The sequence below is a fragment of the Pungitius pungitius genome, chromosome 13 (assembly GCF_949316345.1).
Source record: "Pungitius pungitius chromosome 13, fPunPun2.1, whole genome shotgun sequence".
In the NCBI taxonomy this organism is placed as follows: domain Eukaryota; kingdom Metazoa; phylum Chordata; class Actinopteri; order Perciformes; family Gasterosteidae; genus Pungitius; species Pungitius pungitius.
Genome location: NC_084912.1, coordinates 3242745 through 3270062, shown reverse-complemented (window position 1 = coordinate 3270062; position 27318 = coordinate 3242745). Strand labels below are relative to the sequence as shown.

Genomic DNA, 27318 nt, shown 5'->3' with positions numbered 1-27318 from the left:
ACGGACGGATCACAAAGACGTCTCAAGGGTCCTCTCGACCGTGGCTGTTTATCCCGAGTGCTTCACTCCTCCTCCCGCCGCCCGACCCCCCGTTTCCTTACTTCCTCCTCACATTCCTTCACGTCATCTCTCCTCAGGCGTTCCCTCGCTAATGTCTTTCATCTCTGGACGTCCTGACCTACAGTCTTCTCCCCCTGCTAACGTCTTCTACTACTACGACACCCAGGGACCGATGCAGACATGTAGTGGTTTGTACTGGTTCTGCTGGTCTTTGAATGGTCTCTACTTGGCGCGTGCCTGTTTGTGTTGATAGAACTGGTCTGTGCTGGTTTTCTTTTTGGCTCGTCGTGATCGGCTCTGTTCAGCGTCAGGTGATACAGAGATAGTGCTCCTAAAGGAGGTTATCTGCCTAATGGGGCGACCGTTAAAGCCCCTGCTCTCCTTCATCACTGCTCCTCTTCCATTTTACCTCTCTTTCTCCAGACACAAAGTGTGTGTGTGTGTGTGTGTGTGCGCGCAGAGCATCCGCCCACTCGGTGATCTGCATCATGGTCGTTTCATGCTTTTGACAAATCTCTTACGGTGTTCGGTCATTTTCTCCACATTGTGATTATTATATTTATACATCCAACATGCTAAGCTTATTGTAGTTTTGCTCAGCCATATTTGCAGTACCCAAACATAGCAATTTAAACAATCACAGTCCTGGTCCGTTCCCTCTTGGTGCCTGCAGCGGGTTAAACTGTCACAATGTCAGCCCTCTGACCTCTGACCTCCTCCCCATCGCGCCGGTTCGGGGAAAGTTCAGGTTTCCCCGTCAAAGTGTTTCTTTCTGTCTGAAGGTCAGATTCTCACTGGAAAACGGGCCGTAATGAGTAGAGAGAAAGGGCTTCTTTCTACAACCCCCCCCCCCCCCCCCCTCCAGCTATCTCTCTGCTGGGCGGATTACAGCTTAACTTCATTAAAATGACTCTGATTGCACGAGGAGCTGAGCCATGGCGTCAGTCACAGGCGCACGTGAGGGAGCAATTGTGCCCTTTTGTCCGGGGACACGTCCCGCTTATCGAGGGTCGCACCGTCTGCGCTCCACGGCGCCGTCTGGGAGGGACGCATCCGTCCGGCTGGTGCACCATGTGACCGTTTGACGTCGGGGTAACATAAAAAAAAAAATACACAAACGCTTTTATCGTTTCCCCTAGGTTTACGACATCATTTTAGCGGGGCGTTTTGGATGGAAAGTATTTAAGTGATAGGTTTGCATTCCTAAAAGTAAAGGTTTAAGGATTCCGCACACGCTCTGTAGCACGCTGACTTAACAAATTGTCCCATGAGGCGGCGGGAGGACTTGATGTTGGATACTAGAGGACCATTATTGGGAAAACTCCAGGCGGGATATCGAATGTTATGATTGTATCTCCCCTTGGTACATAAAAAAAGATTTGATGAGACTGAACAGCATAATATCACGATGTTGAAATCTATAAAACCTTCCTTTTTCTGTTGGCAGTTGCCTTGGCAACGGTTTCCTCCAAACTGTTGACCCCTCTGGACGCCAAACGCATCGCGTGTGCTTCTTCCCGTGTCAGAAACGCAGACTATTCACTAGAAAATGTGAGCGGCCTGAAATGATTGTTGTGAACGACTCTCTCGCCTACATCCTCCCACTCGTCACGCCATCCATCTACTGTAGCACACACACACACACACACACACACACACAGCGCTCGAAGCACTCATGCTCTTTTCTTCTTCTCGCCATACTGTCCACAATTCACCATTATGTAATGGTGTCCAAATAATCATTTTGACCTCCATGGTGGAGTCGCACGATCCCACGATGCAACAGAAAAAGTAGTGTACGTTTTATAAAGTGATGGACATTTTATTTTGTCATTAATAGCAGCCTCTTAAAGACTCATTAAAGACCAGTTGACCCCCAAAGGTGCTACAGACTTTCTGTATGTAACGGGTAATCAGTTGATAAAAACTAGGTTTGGAAAGAAGTCTTTATCCACTGGGATATGTAACTGTATATTTTATGGTTGTATTGGATCATTCCAGTCGGTCATTTCTCGATGTGCAAGTTGGGGGTTTCATTGGTTATTATCTCTAAGGTTGTTAGTGAGTGCATCTGTCTGTTGCTGGCCTGAATACATCTTGTTTTACTTAAGACTGTGTGCATGTGAGTGTTTGCAGTGATTCACACCATGTTTTCATACCGCCCCTGACTGATGACTCTCCGCTACTCCTCAACCAGCAACAGGCGGCAGCAGGTCATCCAACTCCGGCCTCACTTTCGGACTCCTGTTTCCATAGCGATCAGAACGCGCCCCCTCTCCATTCGCTCGCTCGGTTGTGTCAGCACCGACTCCCACTCCTCAAGTCGCTCAGCTGAACCCTTCACGCAGAGGTGGAAACATCACAAATGGACCCAAATTGAGGCGTTCGGTCCAGGTGGAGATGATCCGCAATCTGCATGAACCCAGAAGCAAATGTTGCGTTGTGTGTTTGTGTGCGTTTATCTTTATTATATTGTGAGGGGCGGGGTCCAAAATTCGTACACCAAATTCAGTGAAATAGAGGTCAAAGGAATGTCCTGTGGGATTTTTAGAGGTCTCCACAGATAAAACAGAGTGTGCTCAGAAGAAGTAACTCACTATCAGCCACTACTGGCGGAGGATGGGACAGCAAGAACACACACTGAGACACGCACACACACGCACGCACTTGGCAAGCCGCTGAACTTTTTTTTGATTAAGGTTATGGCTTTGATTAGCCGCTAACGCTAAAAGCTAATATTAAGATAATAAGTCAATAAACGGCATACATTGCTGTCACCACTGAATAGTGTATGGATGTAGGTTTATTGTAACTACAATAATATGCTTAATGCTATTCCATCTTCAAATAAATAATTAAAAAGACATAAATGGACTTTTTAATTAGCATACGGGACGTGCAGGGCTAAGAAAAACAAGCTCCTTCACCCAACTCACGGAGAAAGAAGCATTCAAGTTCTGCATTTCGGTCTTGGCAGATGGCAACACGACACGTGTTAATAAAAAGGTATGTCGTTACTACATTAGCTTACGAGTTATTTCTGTACACTGCGCCGATACTACGTCATTCTATTGCAGCGTTTCAGCACTTAACGCTAACGTTAGCTTGTGTCACCTGAGCGCGAGCCGGGTAACCTAACGTCAGCTCATATTGAAATAAACGCACATTTTTACAAGGCTTTCTCACGTTATAACTGCTCGCTATCAAGAGAAGTAGCTAACGTTATTCCTGTCTAAAGTTATAAACCTGTTGCTTCATATTTGCATATTGTACTCTCGATGAAAAGCTGATTCATGCTAGGTCACGCTAGCTAAGTAAGCTAGCGGGCCAATCTGGTTATTTAGCAGCACATTAGTTGAGTAACTTTTTTTTTGTGGTTATGACTTAACTCAAACTTTTAAAGCAACTGTGTGAAGAAATATGGGGAAGTATTTATCTGTTCAAAAGTATTTTAGTGAAGTGTAAATGTAAAAGTAGATGGGCCTTTAAATTGAGACAATGGTAAATTCAACAAAAACGTGAAAGAGTCATTTCTTAACTAATGCTACTGTTAGTGTGCAAAATTGTCAATATGATGACACTTTTTTGCTTAACTGATCACTTATTAATATTTCCTGCATTGCATATATTGTCAAGGCCTTTTTGCAAAAAGACTCCTTTTGGAAACACGTGTCAATCTGCAAGTTCAAGCCAAGTGTTCCACAAAAATCTGGCAAAACCAGTGTGCAGTGTGACTTTGTCATTTTCACCATATTGTCATTGATGTCATGAGAAAATGAGGAGATACGGTAGTAATATCTCATGTAATGTAATTTCACCCGTTCTCCTTTCCGTAATCTCAGTTGATGTTTTTATATCGTCAAAATTTCCTATTCCTCTGATTTGATTTTTTCACAATATTTACTCCGTATTTGTTGACATTGAAATAGCATTCAATAAAAGTTTGAATGCAAAATGTATGTCCGCTGCCTAAATCTCTCTGTGGGAGCAGTAATGTTCCTTTGTGAGTTTTGTTCTGCAGTAATGCTGACCTTATATTCTCAATAACATCTTTGAATGTACCTAATACTTGTTTCTTTTTATCTGGCAGCAAATAGAAACCCTATTGTTTGTCACACGTGACCTAAAATCTTAAGATTGTATTGCTCAAGACAAATGTTTTACACATATTGCCACTCTAGAGGTGGATTTTCTGCATTATAGTTTTACAGATGAGGGTTGAGATGAGGATTCTGCTCTAACAAAAGACGCCTTGTGTCCTCCATTGTTACTGATGGAGCATACACACACACACACACAGAGCACTCAGGACCCTCATTGATAATTAATTGATGGTGTGGCAGCCATATGCTTAACAGTACTGTGTGTGTGTGTGTGTGTGTGTGTGTGTGTGTGAACATGCAGCACACGCATGATCCCACTAACACGCACAGGTTATTAATTCATGGCGAAGTTATCAAATATAGATCCACAGAAATGGTGACGACACTGAAGTCGTCTGCAGCAGACATCATGATCATCACAATGACTGTCTCAGATTTAATTCAGATTAAAGTATAATAATTGACGAAAACATAACCATTCAAGTGCATCTCGTCTTTAATTACCAACGAAAAGCACGGTTGTGGCAAAACATGTGCTTTACTTTCGGGTTAATCTGAAAATAATTTGTTTTATTAATCATTTAGTCCATAAAATATTTAAAAATGTCCTTCGTGGTTTACTAGAGCCAGACGTTCTGTTCCAGTCCAAAGGCCCAGAACATTAACGCTGTAGCTGAGAGCAGAGAACTGTTTGCTTTGTGTTGATGATGTAGTTTTTATAAGGAAACATGCAACTCCAACCACATCATTAGAATATGAATAATTCATAATATAAATCTAAATAGTAGATTTTTTCTCTTTGAACTGCAAATTTTCTCTTCTTAAAAGGTAGTGGAGTTCATCTCAGTCTAACATTTTCTTCTAAAGTTGTAGTTTTTACTGTCAACTTCCAGTTTTTTTCTGTTCAGCCTCATAGTCTCTCATATATAATGTAATGTTATGTTTTGTCGGGTTTCCTCTGGCTCCTTTTGTCTCGATTGAAATCTGAAGGAAAACGACTCTCCGTGTGACCATGTGACTTACTGATGGCGAGCGGCTGCGTTTGACTCGGCCCGGTTTACATTCAGAGCCTTTAGATTTGGTTTATTACATAAATACATTCTGAGGCATCGAAAGAAACGCCGAAGGCCACAGATTGAATTCTAGCTTTTGCACTGCAGGTACAAACAAACGTTTCCCACAATGCAGCATTACAGTCGGACTTCCCAGACTGCACTTGGAGGTGAGATGAACAAAGGGTCAGAGGTCAACGAGCTGCTGTGAGGATTATTCTGTCAGAACACACAACGCACGTTACACAATATGAATTAATTTGTGTGTGTGTCACAGCTTGTTTTAGCCTGTTTTTTGGGATGATTGCGTTCCTCCTCCGGCAGCCATGTTGCTCCTCAGACGAGGGAGCAGCTGATTGGCTACTGACACACGCTGAAAGGTTCCCTTCCTTCTGACCTGCTTGGTCTCCTCGCTGCTTCACACCTGGTGAATTACTCCAGCTTTGCCCACATTTTGAATTCATCTCGGCATAGGAATGATTTTGGGGCTCAAACTGCACAGAACTCCTCCCTGCTCCCCAGAAGATCCAGGTCCACGTCATACGTTGACACCAGATGGGGACCGGCTCAGTTTTGTCCTCTTGTCTTTTTTTTTGTCTTTCTCTCAAACGTTCACATATGTGATCACTCGCCCTCTTTTTCCCCTCAGCCGACTCGGGAAGTGTGATCTCATCCCACCCGACTGCTGACACATTCCTCTGCTTTCAGCCTTTTATTCCCTCACTCTTTTGTGTGTGTGTGTGTGTGTTGGATTTTTCTCTCGCAGAGGCCCCCGGAAGCGGCCTGAATGGCTTTAGCTCATCTCGCTTCAAGTACTGGGCAGACTGATCCCTGATCAGATAGCAACTTTACTTACTTTGTAATGAACAGCGATTCATCCGATTCGTTGAATCCTGTATTGAAACAACATAAATTGACAAAACATTTCTCAAAATTCAGTGACTCATCGTTACTGGTTGTCCAATATGAGATTAAATCTGAAAACAAACTGCTTCTAAATGTGCGTTAATCGATGACCGAAGCCCCACATTGGCTTCAATGTGACAAACGGGAAAAACTAAAGATTAATGATCATGGTGGTTTTGAGTATTTCTCAATGCATTTAGATACTGATTGGATGTTGATTACCATGGCGACGGGTCAGCCTCACTTTTATTAACAAAAGACAAAAGTGCGTTGATAAAACTCGTGAAACGGGGCAAACAAACACCTGTGTCAAAACTTAACTCCAGCTGCAGCCTCTGTAACAGAAGCTTTTATTGTGACGGTCAACTGAACGCTGACTGATTTGTGGTCTCGGGGGGGGGGGGGGGGTTCTGGAGGGTTAGGGTTTCAAGGCGCCGCTCCCCTGCATGACCTCCGGTGGAAGGACTGGTAAAGCCGGAGCTTAGTCACCAGCGCTCGGCCTGCTGAGGCAGCACGAAGGTGTTGTGAATGTGCCGCTCCACCTGCTGCCAACTGTCTGCACGTTCACACCTGGTGTGGGGAAGAAGCAACGCGCGTATTGGACGCATTTGGGGGAAATCTGCAGGTCTCCTTTCACAGAATCAGCCTTTTAAATTTAAAGGAGGTTAGACAGTCTGCAGGGCTTTGTGCGCGTTTGGTCGGTCATTGATTTATCTGTGTAGCCATGGCAACTGCAGTTAACCTTCTCGGATAACCTGATTAAGCGGAGCAGCGAGGCCGACCGTGTAACGTGGGCGGGGGGGGCGTTATTTTATATTAACGGTCACTCTTAACGTCGGCTTTGACGTGACGAACCAAAGGAGACGTTTGTCTCCTGGAAACCTCAGTCTTTGTCTGAAGGGAAACCCGTCAGTGGTTGAGGTCACCTTGCTGTCATGGGTGCTAACGCGCTATTAGCCCGCCTCGCCGTGGTAGACGTGACCTCGCTGGTATTTGATGATGTCAGTGGACGGGTCTGATTGGCTGAAACGTGGGCGGAGCCAACCGCTCCCTGCCAGTAAGGTGTCGTTAAGTGAATTGCCAGATCGGATGTTGGTAAATTTAGTTTCTGCTTGTTGTAGAAGCTCTAAGTAGGTTGGGATGTCTGTCTCCATGGTGACCACTGTCCACTGCTGGTTTCTGAGGGCCCTTTTTAGTATATTCAATACTTAGTTTTACACATTTTTGGAACCAGCAAAATGGACTGACATCTAACAGATGTTTTGATCTCATCTTCAGCCTCTTATTCATGCACTGGCTTTAATTCCAATGGAAATGTAGCGTTTTCACGAGGGCGTCACTCAGTGCGAGCATCTGGATACCCGGCTTTTCACTGCGGTAGATTTTTAAGGAGAAGCGTTTCTGTGGCTATAAGAACGCGAGCAGGAAGTGATGGCGGGACGTCTGCACCGCGCCGCAGCGGGGACGGGTCCCGCCTCTCTTCAGTCCGCCGCCGCCGAGCTCCATGGCGCTTTGAGTTCGACTGTGTCGGGTCAGATAACCGCCGCTGTCCTACATGGCTCTGTGTGGCCTACATAGCGCCGCAGAGAGGAGGCTGTGATGGATGACTCCCTCCAGCACGCACGCTCACGTGGCCCTACATCCAGCTGTGTGTGTGTGTGTTTGAATTAAATAACACTAAAGTGAAAGTTGAGGCGACCTTGGACAGAACTGTAACGCAGAAGGTCAAAATATGATGCCACTGCGGCAGATGAGCCCGTTGCTGTTGAGCTGCACTTCATTTTATTTTCAGCTCACTTCTCCTACAGCGTCGTCCTGAGTGCTCGCTGCAAACGGCGGAGAAGGTCACAGGCCTGAAAGTTTTCTACAACGCTCATAATGTGACATTTTTGTGTCCATGCCTGTGAACGCCACACGGTGTGTGTGTGTGTGTGTGTGTGTCTCTAATGGATACCGCTCTGCAGCAGCAGTGTGAGGGCGGCTCGTCCTGCGTGGGAAGCTTGAATGCTGCTCGGGACTCGGCAGGGTTTCGGTTGCCATGGTGAACAATTGATGCTTGAATTGAAATATTGTCAAGACCTCTAAAAATAGGGTTGAAGACGCACACCCCGGGTGGGATCAGTCTGCTCTCCCATCTGCACATGTGACCCAACGCCTCATCTGTCAGTTAAGGGTTAATCTGACTGCATTTGGGTTCATCCGGTACGTCGTTGGCTTTCGTTCGGGGTCCGTTTCGTGTTCTCAGAGGAGCCGACCGCTTTAAACACGAGGTCACATTGTGCTGACCGGTAACTCTTTTACTTGGGCAGTTGTTGTGGTGACCTCCGGCACCTCCATCCACCCAAAAGAGTAGTGAACCAAAACGAGTCTGCAGACTCATCTGAACCAACGTCCCTCGTTCCAACAATAACTCTCCTTACATTCACTTTCAGTAAAAGACTGTATTTCTACTGCATAGAAGGACATGATTACTTCACAGAGGCCTTTTAATACACTTGGAAGTTGTTTTGCATGTATTTCTGCATGTGTGCGTCTCCCTGCAGTGTTACACAGAGGCCTCGGGCTGAATGTCGCGTCCCCTCCTCTCACTTTTCTGCTGCGCCGTCTCCAGCCGAGCGTCTTTGTCGCCGCTGTCGGCGGCGTGAAGGGTGGGCGGCGACACAATGCCGGGCCGGGACAGCGGTAACCATGGCGACGCGTGCTTTTGACTGGATAATGTCAGTCTTTCTTTCTTGCACTCGAAAGGGAAAAGCTGCACCGATATTGATAATAAAATGTCTCTGAGCGTTTGTGTCATGCCACTCAACCACTCAACTTGAGAATTTTGACCTCACTGCGATATAAAATATACAAAACCACTGCTCCTTTCTTTTCATTCCCCCTTCAGCTTTTAAAGGCTCTCAAAGCAACACTCACAGTTTCAGCATTCCTGCGCCAGCGAGCTTTAGCCATCGCCTAGAAAGCTGCATTTGTGCAAGTATTTTACAATAGTATTGCAAATTATCAACTGCATTGCGTGTGTAGTGCTTATCAGGCTTAGCAACAGCAACTAGGGGGGGGGGGCGGTAAAAGAGACTAGAGTCATTCATCGGGTACAAAAAACCAAACGGGTGACTGAGCGCTTCACTTTATCGTCTTGACGACCGCCGGACCACGAGAGAGGAGATGTTGCACTTATCAGCAAGACAGAGGGAGCTTTAATACCAGCCGATTGTGCTGGAGGAAGCTGTGAGGGAGGGGGGGCGGGTGGGAGGAGGACGTGGGCGGAGGGGGGGGAAGAGGAGAGAAAAGCTCGGTGCGATGGCGTCAGTTTATTATCATGAGGGTCAAAGAAAATCAACATTTACACTTCTAACCGTCAGGTAAAGTTAGTTAAAAGTCCGAGTGGCTCCATCCATCATCCTGTCTCCTCCTCCTCTCTATTTCCAGCCTTCCTGTTTTCAACAGGCGTCATTACCGTCTCTCCTGACTTAATCTCTCCGTTCCTCGCTATAAATACTCCCCCACAGTTCTTCTGGCTTCATCACACACAGACACAGCAACCAGTCATGTGCCCCCCCTCCCTCCCTCCCTCCCTGTCCTCCTATCACAATCCCTGCGCCCCCGTCCGCGGACGACGTGCTCTCAGGTCGGGTGTCTCCTCGCATCCATCCGTCTGCGTGTAAAGGTTCGCCCACAGCGGCGTGCGCGGCCATATGCCGCCAACATCTGTGTACAGATGTTTTGCTGTTCAGCGCTATCGTGGATTTCGTAACGTTGGCAATAACTTTGAGGCTGTGGAAAACTTGGTGTTCTGCTTCTCAAGAGGAAGTGAGACTGTTTTTTTTTTTCATCAAAGATGTTTTCCCTGAATCTGAAATGTTCACTTTAAGATTGGACTGATGGAATATTTCTATTCCTCAATATTAACTTGGAGACCATCAACAAGCTATTTGAAGATTTCCCATTTAAAAACAAACAAACAAGCAAATACCAAACCCTCGCTGTCCTGACATGAAACACTTTCTAAAAACTGTGTGTGCTCTATTGCTTCTGCATGAGTGCACATTGTGTTTGCTTCACAATGAGCGCACACACACACACACACACACACACACACACACACACACACACACACACACACACACACACACACACACACACACACACACACACACTCTCTCTCTCTCTCAGGGTCCCGGTGGGGTTGTATTTTTAGCTTAGCAACACAAGCAGCTCCAGCCCCGAACCGGTGGCTTGTGTCATCAGCGTGTACCTCTGCAGACCCTCCTCCCACGCAGCAGTAACCTCATTGGTCGAGGGAAGCGTCAGTGGGCGGGGCCTGAGAGCACACCCTGAAATGATGCAGGAGGGAAGCTGCTGACTCGCTGCTCTCGGCTCACCTGCTCCGTCCACACTTTGAGAAGCAGTAAGAAGTGCGTCACAGCGGGGATTTATTTTATTTTATGTGTATCTGGGGGCTATTGTGCTGGTCTAGTCCATGATGAACATCCGTTTTCAACATGAGGAATAGTTAGACATTTTGGACTGATTCTCAGTTTGCAGATAATCCACTTGGTCAGATTTGTGAGTTCATTTCTTGATGTTTAATTAAAAACTGGCATTAATTTAGTTTCCATCCAAAAAGTTAATTCCACCCCCTGGAATTATAAGATGAAGCACCCTTCTTAATGTCCTTCCGGTGTACCAGAAAAGCCTTTTAACTGCTGCTTCCAGATCAGTTGATGCGTCACCTGCTGTCAACTCTTACCCTGACTTCATCATTTCATAATACAGTGTGTAAATAAACGTCAGGCTATTTTAATCTGTTTGAGTATACAATATTCATTAATCAGTTGTGTGTGTGTGTGTCTGTGTGTGTGTGTGTGTGTGTGTGTGTGTGTGTGTGTGAGAGATCTTGCAGTAACTTCATGTGCACAGAGGGAGGCGCCATTCTCTCAGTTTTCAGATTAACAGCAAGAGGCTGCTTCCAATCGCAGAGCAGAGGGGTGGTCACGTGACATTCGAATCCTTTAAGGGCCTTTCATGTATTAAAATGTGTATTATCGGTTTATTTAAAGTAGCTCTTTAATCCGAAAGAAACACAATAAAAGTGTCGATAGCCACTAAACACCAATATTAGTAAAATAAACATCAAACAACTCTGATTTGGGCTGGAAATTTAAAAAAGGGAATTTTGCATTCTGTCTTTTTATTAGACGTTTGCTTCCGTTAGTGGTTTTCAGTCCAAGCTGTTATGTTACTATATTAATATAGTAATAACTCATCTGTATGAATCATGTGACACCCAAACTGGCTCCCACTAACCCGCCCACTTTGTCTGTTTCAATCTCTGCAGGTTTCCAAATCAGCTTCTCCGGCCTGCCACAGCCGGTCTGATAGAGGGTGTGTGTGTGTGTGTGTGTGTGAGGGTCCCGTCGCTAACGGCAACAGGCGGCAGCCAGGAAGGACTCTTGAGGTGGCAGCGGCGGCGGGCGGAGTCGCGGCGAGGTCAAGATGACGTCGGTAGCGGCGGAGTTCGACCACATGGAGATCCAGCAGCAGTACACCACCGAGGGCGTCAACAACCGGTGGGACGCCGACGACTGGGACAACGAGAACAGCTCGGCCCGCCTCTTCGAGCGCTCGCGCATCAAGGCCCTGGCAGGTAGGCGCAGTATTTATTCGTTAACTTCCACGCCGCACAAGAAGCTCCCGTCACACCTGGGAAGTGTGTGTGTGTGTGTTCTTTATTTTGGATTCATCTGGGTGCGAGCACAGCGGATCATTTGATCATGTGGACTAGTTGAACTCTACATCTGTTCTTTTTGTTCTGGCTGCGTCCTGTGTGTGTGTGTGTGTGTGTGTGTGTGTGTGTATGTGTTGCTCAGTGGGGGGGGGGGGCCTCCGTGGCTTCATGAGCTGCGAGGGGGTCGCAGGGTTCGTTTGAACACTGAGAACAATGAACCTCCTCACAACACACCGTGAGACGCAGACAGCGGGGAGCTTCCTGCCGTGGCCTCAACTCGACGCACCTGTTGGTCAGGGGGTGCTGGAGAGGCTCGTCAATGAGTCTCGCACATCTGGCCCCTTGTTTTCACACTCGTCAGTGCGGCCGACTGGTGCCCAGAGGAGGTCCGGGTGGGATTCGTGGTCGCGGAGCCGTTTGATCACTGACCCAAAAACACCTGGAGAGGACCAAAGACCTTCTGACCCTCAGCAGTTTAGTGACACTTAAAGAAAGGAAGAGATTCCGCTCACGACTAGATTAATGAACTCCAACATATCGGCTTGAGTTCAGGGGCCATGAACCGTCCCGTGTGGCGTTGCTGCCCTGCACCGGGCCTCCTGTGAGGGAGAGGGAGTTTATTTTGAAAGGACACTTTGCGTGGAGCAGAAGGGAAGCTCGGGGGCTTTTCGGCTGAAAGTGTCTCTTTATGTGCAAACCGCCGCCGCGTGTCTTTAATTAGACTGCGCCGACGTCCTCATCTCAACGAGGCTGCGCTTTTAATGATGCATGAGGAGTTATTTCTGCACACACTTCAGTTTGTGTGTGTGTGTGTGTGTGTGTGTGTGTGTGTTACTGTAACTCTATCACTCTCTCTGCCTGCTTCCTCCTGATGTAGTAGTGTCCCTCCTATACTAAATAATTCACACACGGTGTTAAATATGCAGAAGAGTGCTGACTGTGTGTGTGTGTGTGTGTTGCTCTTTAAAGGTACGGGGCGGAGCTTGTGTTTCCTTAATGGCTGCCGCGAGGGTACAAACCGCGTAAAAGTGCCTCGTCCGTATTAAACGGCGTCCACCTTGGCGTCTAGAGGAAGAACGCGTTGACGTCAGTGCACAAACCAAGGCGCGTAGGCGGGGGGGGCGCGTAGGCGGGGGGGGGGGGGGGGGGCGTCGACAAAAAGCCGACGGGATGCGATGCGTTTGTCAAAGCCGGGTCTGAATGTCCGCTCGGTTCTTCCTGTTGGTGCTGCAGACCGGAGGGTGTGTGGGGTGATGGCATTGAATGAGCTCTGTATTCGAGTGTGTGTGTGTGTGTGTGTGTGTGTGTGTGTGTGTGTGTGTGTCCTTCCTTCCTTTGATTACACGCAGCGTCTTTGTTTCTGCAGTTAAAGAGCTGAATACCACATTACCAAACCAGAGGAGGAAGTAATAACCTAAAGTTGGACGGCTTGGTAGTTTTTGTTAATGGATGTTAAAAGACACGCAGCAGTGGTTTGAGGAGTAGAAGTTTGTCATAAACCTTTTGTATAGAAAAGAGTCCGACGTACAAATACTGATTAAGTTGATCTATTGGACTGAAATCTGTGTGTGTGTGTGTGTGTGTGTCCCTAAAAGCCAAGTGTGTTACCGCCTCCATACGATATCCCAGGAAACACAAAACCCCATGTCGCCATGGAAACACGGGCCTATCTACTTACAGTGAAGGCGGAAGCAGTGTGTGTTTGTTCAGTGTGGGTGGGTTTCTTGGTGTGTTTAGTGCATCGACTCTTTGACAAATAAAAGTGCAGCAGCTCATGCGTTTCATGATCTTCATATGTTTGTTTTTTCTTACTTTATGGCACTAAAACAATAAGAATATGACGGCTTAATGAGTCGAGCCTTTCAAAGAGCAATTGCCTTCTAGTTTTTAAAGATATTAGGAGGACACGGCAATTTAAAAAATCGAACTCGTCGGTGCCGCGCTGACGGTGATGGAGATCTCTGGCTCGTACCTGTTCAAGATCTTTGTAATTAAAGTAAGAACCATTTGTCTCAAAGTCCAACTAACGCGCTGTCGATGGATCCCTCCTCGCGTGTTCCTGGTAACGTCTTCAGCTGAGAATAACTCGTGCAGAGGCCCTGAAGGCTCTCGTCTCTCAGGAGGACCATCGATCCTCGATGCAGACGCAGCTCCGACCATCGATGTCGGATCGCACTGACGTTCCTGAGGAGAGTTGAAGGAATGCTTCAGCGGGTTTGGGAAAGGTGCTTATTTGGACATTTTCATTTCAAGACTTAAATCATTGGCTATTCTGAATGAGTCAATATTGAATAACAATAATTATCCTCTGCAGTTAATTTCCATGAAATTAATTGAAACCAACACTTTGGTGGACGTGAGCTAATGAAATGTAAATCTGATCCAAAGCGCTGCGTTAAAGGCCGTTTAGTGGGTCACTTTTAATTTGTAGTAAGCGAATGGAAGGTTATCACACACTTAATGCTGCAGAGTGTTTCTAAATGGAGCGTATTGATCTGTTAAAGCCCAGCCGCTCAATAATTAGATCCAGGAGCAGTCAGGACACACACACACACACTGCATGGAGCTCACTTCCTGCTCAGAGGACCAGATGGTGGAATGCTGGGAATGTTGGTGTGTCTGTTTTTTTTTTTGTGTTGGTAAATGAAATGGGTTTTTTTAAAGGGGGAAGGCAAAAGAAAAGTTTAAAATATCTCAATCTTCTTTTTTTCTTCTTCTCCTAATTATCTTTAATTATTCCCTAATTGAAAAAAGAACTGATACAAAGTATGGAGTAATCCAATGAATTAATTACATCAGGAGACAAGATGATCTGGGGAAAAAACATAAAAATTGTAAATATACAGATGTAGTAACCACTTGTCATGAGAATTAATCACAACCATTAAAAACTCACCTCTTTCTCTCTCCTCCAACATGGCGGCCGTCTGCCATGTTGTTGTTTGTTTGCCTCTGCGACCTCGCAGGAATGTCTTTGCGTTGTCGGGCGGCCGGTGTGAAATTCCTCACTGCAGCGTCACAAGTCTGAGCCCTGAACGCACCGCTGCGCCTCTTCACTGACCCAGCCAGAGTTTTGTGTTTTTAAGAGGCGTTTTTTTCTCTTTATTTTTTATGAATGGTGCGTTTGGTTCGTCGGGGGGGGGGGGGCGCCCTGGAGGGCCGAGCCACGAGGAGGCCGGATGACTGAGGACAAGGGGGTGGGGGGTGGGGGGGGGGGACGCGATGTGACGCGCCGATGGTTCCAGCTGCAGAAAATCTTCGGTTCATCTGTTGCCCGTTTGCCGCGACCTTTGACCTCCGGCCCCCTGCACCGGTGTCTGTTTGTGATGGTGCTGAAAGGCTGGTTCTACTTTTGATTTGTAACAAGGCCGGAGGCCGTTCGGTGACCTCGGCCCGAACGGCGGATTTAATATTAATATTTTGTTAAAGACAAAATATAAAGGCCATCAGAGACACTACTGGCGTTTTGTACCTGTGTCATGTGACACCTGAGAAGCGGCTCCCGGCCAATGGCGCTGGAGGGCGTGTGTTGATGGCCTGTCGAAAGCTAGCGAGTGGACGGACGTTGGGTTTATGATTTATTAAGGACACAACGATGTGTGTCTCCCCCGAGGGCCACGATGTCCCCTCACAACTCCAAATGAACCACGTTGGTTTAACAGGGAAAAAACAACAACAATCGATGACACCTTAAAATGACCTCAAGGGAAGTTTTAAGAACATGAACAGCCATCAAAGAGTGAGCGGAGGTCGGCCTCAGACGCGTCTGCTGCTTGACTGTGTGACCTTTGCTCCACTTCACCCGTGAATCATCTACTTCAGCGAGGAAAAGTAAACCACGGTCGGGTCCCCGTTGCCGCTCTTTTCTCTTTTCTTTTTAATCAGGAGGTCAAAAGTCTGATTTTTTTTTTTTTGAACGATGACTGTTATTCAGTGAACAAAAGCCTCAGTGTTTCATGGGGGGGGGGGGGGGGGAGGAGATATTTGTAGAAGGAGCGACCTTTGACCTTCCTCTTCGCCATATCCCGCTGGAGATGTTTGTGAATGTGTGAAACCAACGAAGAGGATCTCCATCACGCAAAGACTTCATCCTTCTCCTGCGGGACGTCGTCTGCGTGTGTTTCACTTCCTCAAGCGCCTCCTGTCATCTGCGATTGTTTCAGGGGGGGGTCAGGTGAATATTTGCTCCGTCCATTGTCTTCCCCCCCCCCCCCCTCCTCGTCGTGACCCCCGGGACCTTCGCCTCTTTGCGCGTCCAGTCGCCTCACACAGGAAGCCGCTCAGGTCACTGTGTGATGCCCTCGCTCATCCTGCGGCTCCACCTTCGTCCCAGTCCCGCCGTGGTTATCGTGTGTGTGTGTGTGTGTGTGTGTGTGTGTGTGTGTGTGTGTGTGTGAGATGCCCTCGCTCATCCTGCGGCTCCACCTTCGTCCCAGTCCCGCCGTGGTTATCGTGTGTGTGTGTGTGTGTGTGTGTGTGTGTGTGTGTGTGTGTGTGTGTGTGTGTGTGTGTGTGTGTGTGTGTGTGTGTGTGTGTGTGTGTGTGTGTGTGTGTGTGTGTGTGTGTGTGTGTGTGTGTGTGTGTTGAAGGACAGCAGGATCAAACAGGAAGTGCTTGCGGGGCTCAGACAGGAAGAACATGGCTCTAATATTAGAGCGCCGATATTCTCAGGATGTTTGGATGTCGGTGAGAGAGCGATGAGCTCCAACACACACACACACACACACACACACACACACACACACACACACACACACACACACACACACTGCGGCCTGTTTCCAGCTCTTGGGGACGCTCGGTGCACAGATAGTTTTCTCATTAACGAGGCGGTGTTACCACAGTGAACTGGGGAGAGTGTTTTCACGTGTGTGTGTGTGTGTGTGTGTGTGTGTGTGTTCTCCATGAATTGTCTCTCTGTCTGTCTCAACCCACCGAGTTTATTCCTCCCTCCTGGCGGTTTGGGGTCATACGTGGATGTCGTATGACTGATGCATGTGACGTGTTTTTGTTGTAGTTCAGCAAAATAAAACCCAGAAGATGAACAAGGTGCTTTGTGTCAAAGCTGAGTTTGATCTCTGTACATTTTTAAGTTAATGAGATCTAGCTTTCTGTTGCTTGTTTCATTTTGTAAAGTTTCATTTACATCATTTTAAACTAAAACTGAAAGAACCCAATAAAATATAACGTTCAAACTTTTACTTTGCTTTTTAACAGAAATATCACTTCTCTAGTTCTTTCTGTTAGTCTCTCTCTCTCCTCCCACTCTGCCCCCCTGATGCTAACTGCTCAATGACATCACTGCCAGCAGCGAGGGCTGCCATTGGCCGCCGGCAGGAGTGGCCTCCCCCCACCGCCTGCTGGCGGCCCCTCCCCCCTCCCCCTCGGCTCTCCCTCTGTCTCAAAGGTGTTTTCAGTGTCTGAGAGCCGCCGCTGCTGCTGCTGCCTCACGCCGGAGGACAAACCCACGCTCTCATTTCTCCGCCTCCCCTCACTGCGCCTCCATTGTGCCGCCGCTCCTCGCCGAGCGCGTGATTGCGTGTGATTTGCGTGCGTCTGAAACGGAGGATGGCGGGGGGGGGGGTGGGATCCCTGACACAGGGAGGGAGCTGTGATATCTGAAGACGGTGACGGATGGACGGGGACGGAACTGAAGGCATGATGCCGCCGCCGCGGTGCGTCTGCTGAGTCAGCGTTTCTCTGCTGCCACACTAGTGAAACATTGAAAGGGAGAGAGAGAGAGACTCTGCAGTTGGTCCCCTGTGTCGCTCGCCCTCCCAAACTCTCTCTCAGTCCTGCTGCCCTGGAAGCGTTGAGGAGGAGACTTCAACAAGCTGGACTCTTTCTAGTTCACATTGTTCCCTCACAGGCTCATTTATTCATGTGGAAACTCTTGAGATCCGGACACTAATGTAAACTCGAGCGGAGCTTCACACTGCCTGAAACCCAAGTTTTTTTTTCTTTCGTTTTTTTTTTCCTGTCCTGCTGAAGCTCAACCTCTTCACCCCCGACTCTGGAATCCCTCACTCCAGGACTCGACTCGATCCGCCTGGAAGCTCCGGTTCACTTCTCCTCGATGCCGCTCGTGGACTAGTTCCACCTGAACCTCCCACCGCTCTCTCGCTCTCGCTCTCTCTCTCTCGCTCTCTGGGGTCCCAGCATGGAGCTCCAGAGCGCCGCCGCCGCCGCCGGCCTCCCCGGCCCCCTCTCGCCGGCTCTGGACTACGCCGGCCCGTCTCACACCCCCAGCCCCATCGGGGGGCCCGGCCCCGGCTTCTCGGGCCAGGCCGCCTTCAACTACAACCAGCTGGAGGGCAGGTTTAAGCAGCTCCAAGGTAAGACGGGAGCTCGACTCGGAGAGCTGTGAACGGGGGGGGAGGGAGAAGAGAGATCTTCTTGTTCACATCTTTTTTGGATTTTCCCCACTTGGAAGCACTTGGTTGCCGAAGCGGCTCGAGTTCCTAGAAGATTTCCTTGAAAAGAAAATACTTTCTGTAGGTTCAGGGTCAACGGACGAGAACAACCGCAGCTTTTTGGGGTGTTTTTTTGCAAACGTAGTTCATGAAATTCACGGGACTAAATCCAGAGTAGATTTAATCACGCGAACGTAAGAAAGCTGAAGCAGTTTTTTTTTTTTTAAGTTAGTGTGTTCAATCATTGTTGTGTAATACGTTTCTGAGCAGAGAGCCCCACCCTGCTCTCGTACAGCCGTACTGATCCTGTCGATCAGCTGCGCCGGGGCTTCTGGGTATTCTGTGCCCCGCCGAGGTGGGCCAGATTGTTTTTTCGGGTGGCCCGGTGATCTTCCCGCTCAGGTAGCGGCGTGGTGAGTCCCCCGTGGGAGCGGGCTGAGAAACGCCCCGGTAGTTACTCATTCTGCACATTTTATTATTCACCTCTGGACAATGATTCACAGCCCCCCCCCCCCCCCCCCCCCCCCCGAAACTAAAGTTCATCCCAGAGCGACCGGCTCTGTACAGCTTCTTTATCTTTAGGAGCAGGGCGAGGACTTCCAGTCACACGAAGATCCTTCAGCTCAGGGGTCAGAGGTCAAAGACCACGATCTCTTTTTAATTCATTCAGATCCACTGGGCACCGTGTTTGAGATAGTGTTGACTCTTCATCCTTCACTGCAGTGTGTGTGCGCGCACCACTTCCTCATCAAACGCATGCAAACCACCACTTGGAGAGAGAAGCAGCTGGATTCAAGCATCCGTGAAGCCACGGCTTCACTTTCAAACTACAGTTGATCTCTTTTCTTTCCTGTTTGGGATCAAAGATCTCGAGTCAAATGGCTCCGGTACTGAGAGGCTGCGCCAAGAGTTATTGTCATTGTTTAATCATATTAACTTATATTCAGAGTAGAAAACCCATATCTGAACTGAATCTGCGGTGTCCCCTTTAGAACAAGCTCATTAAGCACAGTGAACTATCCTACACCCCCCCTCCGCCCCCCCCACCAGAGGAAGCTCATCACTGAAAGGTTTTTAATACCTCTGCTTCACCTGCGTGTCTGGATTTAGCTGAAGGCTAATGGAGCCGGTGTACCGCTCCTCCTCCTCCTCCTCCTCTTCATCCCCGAGCTGATGCCTGAAAACCTTCAGCCCCCCCCCCCGAAGGCCCTCGGCTCTAAAAGTAGCTCTGGTGTTTGAGTTCCTTCAGTCGAAACGGGTCGCGCTCCTCTCCTGAAGGTCTTATCAGCGAAGCTTTGACTTTGAGGGTGGCGTTTATCTGTTACGCATCGTAAAGCTTTACGGCCACATCGGGGGGGGGGGGGGGGGGGGGTTTAATGGCGGTTGCACCGTAAGCCGGATGTCCAGAGGGTGTGACTGGACTTCTTACGTCATGTGTTTCAAACACCCGAAACATGTGTTCACGTAATGTTGAACGAGTCCCATTGGGTCACCTACGGGTGTCGGTGCTGCTCAGTATAACATTGTCCAAACCGACCACAGCTGTTCACTGGGAAGCGTGGGAGAAAATCAATTCCCATTAACAAAGAGCCGCTATTGTCCTCAGAGTCTCAATCAATTTCCCCCCCAAAAAAACCATTTGTCTGCGCGTTTGACGGCGTCACTTCTGCTCCACTTGAGTCCAGAAGGGCGCCCCCCCCCCCCCCCCCCCGGTCCGGCGTGCAGGGCTCACCGCCTCTGAACCACTGTGTTCAAACGGACCACCACCAGGACACGAAGGATCTGCCGGGGACCCGTTGGTCACAGAAACCCAGCTTGAGCCCCCCACAGCTTCACGAGGTTTACATCCAAGCTGCTATTACAAGGCCCGGCCAGGCTGCCCCCCCCCCCCTCCCCCCCCCCCCGACACTCGTTGACCTCTCGGATCAGACGGCCCGCCCACAGGCAAGTGGGTCTGGGTATTTTTTTTTTAACGAGGTCATTGGCAACGCCTCCCGGGGACGTAAATCTGTGCCGCGTCCTAAGGGGGCGGCGGCGTGACGGCGGGTGAAAACTTGCGTTGCGAGGAGCTCCAGATGTGAGGGGGGGGGGGGGGGGAGGAAGAGACTGAAGGGACTTGAGGAGCAGCACGACGTCCTCGTTAGGCCGGGTATTGAGCCACGGTCTCCACTTAGAAGTCGAGTGGCGGGTAACAAGTCATCGAATGGCCTTCTGGACGAGTTTTTTTTAAATTATTTTTTTTAGATGTGTTGGATGCTGACTGAGCTAAATGAGACGGGGGAAACGATGAGCGTTTACAGCTCTGTAACCCATGTGATGTCCATGATTGATTGGTGGTTGGACAATTTAGTGGATGGACAGACAGAGGTGTGTGTGTATTATAGTTTATGCATATTTCAGATCTTACAGACTCGTCCGTTTTAAAGAAATGGACATTAGAGGATATTTGATGGGAGAGTCTTTTGTTTTCTGCCTGCTTTTACAAAGCCGCTCATGTGAAAACACACATTTAAAAGCAACAAAAACAAATCACCAGTAGGAGCCTTCAATCCTTTGTAATTAGTGTCGGGCACGGCTACGCGTTGGATTCCATTTGAGTAATGGCGGGTGACGGGAAGGACGGCAAAACGACAATAAATCAAATGATGTTTATCCCAAACACCCTGATTGGCCAGCTCAGAGAGACACACACACACACACGCGCAAAGACACACACAGCAAACACACCGCCATGCTTCCAAAACCATAACATCATCCCCCACTCTTTCTGTGATGTGCTGAGCTGGCCAATCAGGGCTTTTCTCCGTGGTTGGGGAGCCCCTGAGGTGTGTGTGTGTGTCTGTGTGTGTGTGTGTGTGTGTGGGGGGGTGGAGGGGAAGGGTTGTCTAAAATGGCAGAATAAAGGCTGGAACCACGGCGCCACCCTGCTCGTCTAAAAGGTGTTCGCTCCTTCTTCCTTCCTCCTCTTCTTCTCCTCTTTCTTCTCCTCCTCCACCTCATCAATGTTTCATGAGCTTCAGCAGAGTGTCTGTCATTGCCCCGATCACCCCCCCCCCTTCCTTCCGTCCTCTTAGTGGAATTAAACCCTCTCGTCCTGCTAGAAGTCACACAAAGGGGAGATGAGGATGCACTTCTCACACAAAGGAGCATAGTGAGCATTTACAGGGAGAGCCTGTTAAAAAAAAATCACCCCTTGACCCGATACAATGGATCAGTTGCAGTTTCTCAAATTGCTTTAATGTCAATATCTTATTATTTTATGAAATAGAATTGCTTGACAGTTAAAAATGAAAGATAATGCAGACTGGAGAAGCAGAAAAAGTCATGTTAAGTGCTGATGCTGTTAAAAAGGATCACACTTCATTACCTCCTCGGTTTGTCTTCAAGCTGGCGTTTTGATGTGGAAGTTAAACGCTGCTTTTCTTTTCGTCTCCCCTCAACAATAGTTCCTAAATTCCACACTACATGCAAGCGATTTGGAAGCAGTATCAGTTACACACACACACACACAGGGAGGGAGAGACACAAAGAACGGTGCTGTTGTTGTGCGTCCGGGCCGAAGGTGACACGAGTAAGTGTTTGAGTGCGCGACGGCCTGAGGAAGGACGGCGAAACACGCTGCTTCACCGCATGAAAGGACTCTTTGACGCCAACGCTCCACCGAGCATGCTGACAGCAGCAGAGGGGTGGGCGGGGCTTATGTGGGCCCAGAGAGAAGCATCATGAACCAAACCTCTGGAAATGAGCTGTGTGTGTGTGTGTAATCCTACTTGTTAAGGGCCAAAATCTATTTTTATTTATTGCGATTGAAAATTGAATTCAGCCGGCTTCAACCTCCCACCCCCCCCCCCGCCCCCCCACCTCCTCCCCCTCAACAGCTGGAGCGAACACGTGTGTTGAGCAATCAGGGCTCATGAGATAAAGACATAATTAGCTAACTGGGCAACCATCGTGACCGCGTCCACTCGGCGGTTACGTGATGCAAAAGGTCACTTTCTGTGACCTTTTGCATCACGCTGCTCTGGTTTTGAGAAGCTTTCCATTCGGTCAGCTGATGCGTTACTGGAGGAACGTTATTGCATCGTGATGGATGTCTGTGGCACTCTGATGGCCTTTCATTAGCATCAGAGTGACACACACGCACACAATTCCCGTCATCCACCTGTGACTGATGAAGTTAACGTGGCCACTGTGATGAAGAACATAGTGAAGAGTGAGCTCTGTTTGGGAAAAGTCGGTATGTTGAGGACCTTTTTTTTTGTCTTTTTTCTTTTTAAAAGCAGCTTGAAGGACATGAAAGGGGAAGAAAGGAGGATTTGTCGAGCTGTCAGTGTGTGAAGCAGAAAACGCGCATCATATTGAAATGAAGTGTTTTTGGTGAACTTTGACTTTCAGCGTTCTCTGAGAGCTTTTATGTCCTTTCCCCAAGGGCCGAGGTCACTGCGCGGCACTCGGTGAGGAGGCGCTTCATGTTGGAACGCGTCCGACCCGTGATTGGTTAATTGAATTTTAGGAGCAAGTGACGTTCATTTCGGTTTCCCTCTCTGGCCCCTTGGAACCCTCCCCCAAGAGGAATGACTCGGTGAGAGGAGGCCGATTCCTGGAAGATGAACCCCCCCCTTAAAGGCTCGTCAGACATTAACTCCAGCGCTTCACGTTCCTCCTGCGGGAAAGAATCCAACTTTTGTGCCTGATGGAACGTGAGCGCGGACGCAGAGCGCTTCACTTCGAGACAAATTAAGCGGCGAGAATGTGTCCGAGTCGAGGGGACATGTGGCTTCAGTCAGCTCAGCAGACTGATCCCCGGTCAGCTCAATGCTCCTCTGTTCCTCCTGCCGGCTGTGTGTGTGTGTGTGTGTGTGTGTGTGTCTCACATCCACTCATTCACACCCGGCCTCTCGTGTTTCAGACAATAAGCGAGGGGCCGTGTGATTGGCCGAGGCCCATCCCCCCCCCCCGGCGGTCCCCAGCGATTGGTGGAAAGGACCTCTTCACCGCGTCTCCTGCTGTGGAGGAGACGCGGTGTTTCTTTGTGGGCTCTTGTTTATTTTATTTTTCGTTTAGCTCGTCCCTGACCTTTTGACGCTCGTCTTTGAAGGCGCGATCCCGCCGCTCGGTTCTGTTGTTGTTGGTGCGTCTCCGATCCGATGGAAGAAATGAGCTGAGAGGGCCTCTTTGTGTACTTTTTATTATTTAATACTTGATATGTAGGAAGCAGTTAATGAAGGTGGTGCCCGGACTGACTGTCACCGTCACATGAATCCGTTCACTGTCCTCTTTGATCCATCGATTCGTTGTTCAGATGTGAAGTTGAAACTAAAAGTGATGTAAAGCAGCAGATTCTTCATAGTTTCACATTTTTAACTTTTCTTTCCACCTATTGAGGATCAACCGGAGCCGACACTTTGGTATTTGACTGATAAAATAACACGCACACTTAACGGTGATATTGAGGGGGGCCTCCCTGCTCCTCCTGTGGGAGATCAGGAATGCAACAATCCTGGAATTGCAAAGCTGGAAGTGTGTATTTTGATAAGGGTGTGTGTGTGTGTGTGTGTGTGTGTGTGTGTGTGTGTGTGTGTGTGTGTGTGTGTGTGTGTGTGTGTGTGTGTGTGTGTGTGTGTGTGTGTGTGTGTGTGTGTGTGTGTGTGTGTGTGTGTGTGTGTGTGTGTGTGTGTGTGTGTGTGTCGGCAATGTCATGCGATCCACAGTGCATGGCCCAGAACTGTGTTGGATTTGGAAGCCCACCACAGACATGGGAGACTGAACAGAGGTGTGTGTGTGTGCGTTAGTGGAAACAGATGCTTCATGTGTTCGTCCTGTCCAACACACACTCGACAGTCTCTCCTCTCTCTCTTCTCTTTTCCCTCTGACACCTTTTTGTGTTAAAGGGTAAGTGTGCGTCTCACCTGAAGTAAATGTCTCACGCGCGTGTGTGTGTTTTGTTTTTAATGTAAATCATTCGGGCTTTAGTCTTAATAATGCACCTCACATGACATCCATGCACATTCCTGTGTGTGTGTGTGTGTGTTACATTGATATGTCTATTTTTTATTTTTTCTACTCTGGGTAAAACCAGTCAGAGAGAAGTCCCGCCCCCTGTTTGATTGAAGGTCAAGCTGTGTTTCCAGTGATGACTTTTGACCCGTGACCTTAATGCGATAAATGGAAGCAGCTGATTGGTGGAGCTTGTGAGGGGAGGAGCGTTGCCTGGAGGCTCGGTTCCTACGTCTGTTTGTGGAGGGACAGAAAAGCCTCCGATTCTGTCCTCTTTTCCTCGATTTATTCCATTTCTTTTTCATCTATTCTCGTCTTTCCTAGAAAACGTCTTTCTGATGTGTTTCTTTCCTCGTTCGTTCTTTTTATTTGGTGTCCTTTCATCCCCTTTGATCTCTTACCCTTTACATTTTGGGTTTGATTTCTTGTTCATTCTCCTTTCCATCCGGGTCACTTTACTTTTCTTTTCTTACTTTGTCGGTTATTTACCTTTTCTTTCATTTTTCCTCATTGGGGGACAGGTAGATTATTTATTTATTTATTTATTTGGTGTAGTGGGAATTAAAATTATAAAAAATATGTTTACGAGCCGCCAGCAGTAACACGCAGACATTGTGTGTGTGTGTGTTGTGATTAGCAGTGTGTCTTATCTCCATCTTCATACTTCCTCCTGGATTTTCTGCACAAAGTGTGTGTGTGTGTGTGTGTGTGTGTGTGTGTGTGTGTGTGTGTGTGTGTGTGTGTGTGTGTGTGTGTGTGTGTGTGTGTGTGTGTGTGTGTGTGTGTGTGTTGGGGCTTTCCCTTCCTGTGCTGAAAAAGAAGCAGATGCTCAACCCAGCAGGAAACCCTGTTTACACTCTTTAGACACACAAAAGTGTATGTGTGTGTGTTATAACATGCATTGATATAACATCATTGTGTAGGATTCTAGGAGTATAATAGACTCACTAATGTTAAACAGACCTTTATTTAATGAGTAATGGAAATATAATTTAGCTGAAGCTTGACATTCCTTTACACTGTTAGCATTGAGCTCCGACACACACACACACACACACACACACACACACACACACACACACACACACACACACACACACAGCTAAGCAAAGCATGTCAATAGCTTCAATTACCATTTCAGACCTTACAGATACTGCTGAATCCACAAGGTGTGTGTGTGTGTCTGTGTGCGCGCATTTCATTAGAGAGGAGACGTGATGGATTGAGTGTCTCTCTGGGTCAATAGCACACACACACACACACACACACACATGCTGTACACTAACACACAATTTCAGTAGAGGACAACCTGAGCCTGAGGCAACACACACACACACACACACACAGGAATGTGCATCCTGGACGTCATGTGAGGTGCATTATTCCTCGTGTCATTGTGTGAATGTGCCACTCCCTTAAATCGCGTATACACAGAACAAAATGCATCATGGGAAGTCAAGGTCTGGAGTTCATAGTCGAAAGTCCTCGCCTACATTTGTCTACTTTATCTAAATGAATCTGTAAATAAGGGTCATACCCGTTCAGTCCTTCAGCCTTTAGATGCAGAAATGTGATTTAAGGACAGGAAACAAATAATCTCCCTGAAGGATAGAAGATATTTTCTAATAAAATGGGGATATTTTAAGAGTGAGGCAGCAGACCACGGCACTATGATGAGGTCATTATACTGTTTACTCGCCTCATTTTAATTTATTGATGAAATCACTGACCAATGCCGCCACCTAATTCATTTTACACAAAACCCTAAAAAGTTGGGTTCTCCGGGACGTGATAACTGAGCCGTGACTCCCATCGGCAGCACCTACTGTCATTTGGTGTCGAGACAAAGACTCGTCGGAGGGAACTCGTGTGTGTTTTTGTGCGTTTTGGCGGCGGCGGCTCCAGCCGGTCGCGGACGCCGTGACGTCGCCACATATTTCAGCAGCTCCGGTTTGATATGAGAAATCCTCCACAGCGCGTTTTGTCCTGAGTGATAAAGCTGCAGAATGCCAGTGAACACTGAAGCTATTGTTCCTCTCACACACACACACACACACACACACACACACACACACACACACACACACACACACACACACACACACACACACACACACTCTGAAGGTCATGGGTCTGTACGAACGCTGTTTTTGTGTTTTTTTTTTTTTGGCGGTCAGGGATGCTTATCACTTGTGTGTGAGTTCAGTTTCCTTCCAGAAGGGTCAAAATGAGTTCACTCGTGCTTCATTCGGAGTCTGTGACCTCTGACCCGACCCTTCTTCCTTCTAGCGTGCACACGGGCTCATTTGGGTTCGTTTTGGGTTTAGTTTTGACCTTGACGGTGACATCGGGTTCAGTTTGCTGGAAAAGAGACACCTCGTGTCAGGTATCCTTCCTCATTAGAGTTAATTAAAGACGGTTTTTTCCCGTTGTTTTCGCAGCTTCTGCGGGTAAATCCAGTGGTTCCACCAGATGTTTGAAAAAATGACCTCCAGAAGTTTTTACATCTGGGTAAAAGATCTGTATCCGAGTCAGGAGAGAAAGAAGTTTAGAATCTTTGACCTCAGACCGACATCTTCATTGGGAGAAAGTAAATCTGATGCCTTTTTTCATTGTGTGTGTGTGTGTGTTTTTGTGTGTGAGTGTGCGTCGCCCCCCTCTCCTTGTGCAACAGCCTGCTTTGACGTGTTCTTTTACGGCATCGGAGTTCAGCCAAGGAAACACAACTATATACTAAAGTGTGTGTCTGTGTGTGTGAAACAAAAGCCATCAGGCCTGTGGGATGTAAACCGAGTTGCGTTGAGACCGCAGGTGTGGGCCGTCAGACTTGTGTGTGTGTGTGTGTGTGTTTGAAAATGCACATTTATAGCAGTGATTTGGATTGAGTCTGCATGGCTAAACACAGGAAACCTCTCCCATACACACACACACACACACACACACACACACACAATTGTGCAAGCCTTGTGAGAACAATGAGCCAATGGGATCCCACTCACAGGCCTCCATCCGGCTGCTCTGCCCACTGACACCAGATAATAATACAGAGTAACTTCTTC

The 27318-nt window shown here is 48.0% G+C and overlaps 1 protein-coding gene across 3 annotated transcripts in view; it reads left to right on the top strand.

Annotated features, from left to right (window-relative positions):
* The window catches only part of sptbn1 (spectrin, beta, non-erythrocytic 1), a 63995-nt gene that overhangs the window by 8352 nt on the left and 28325 nt on the right, over positions 1-27318 (top strand). The window contains exon 2 of one of the 3 annotated variants that reach the window (XM_062566660.1): positions 11460-11768. In XM_062566660.1, the coding sequence (XP_062422644.1) occupies positions 11618-11768 (151 nt within the window). In that variant the 5' untranslated portion in view covers positions 11460-11617. Of the gene's footprint in view, positions 1-11459; positions 11769-17307; positions 18185-27318 lie in introns of those variants that run through there. The other 2 variants (XM_062566661.1, XM_037465926.2) reach the window with 2 other exon arrangements.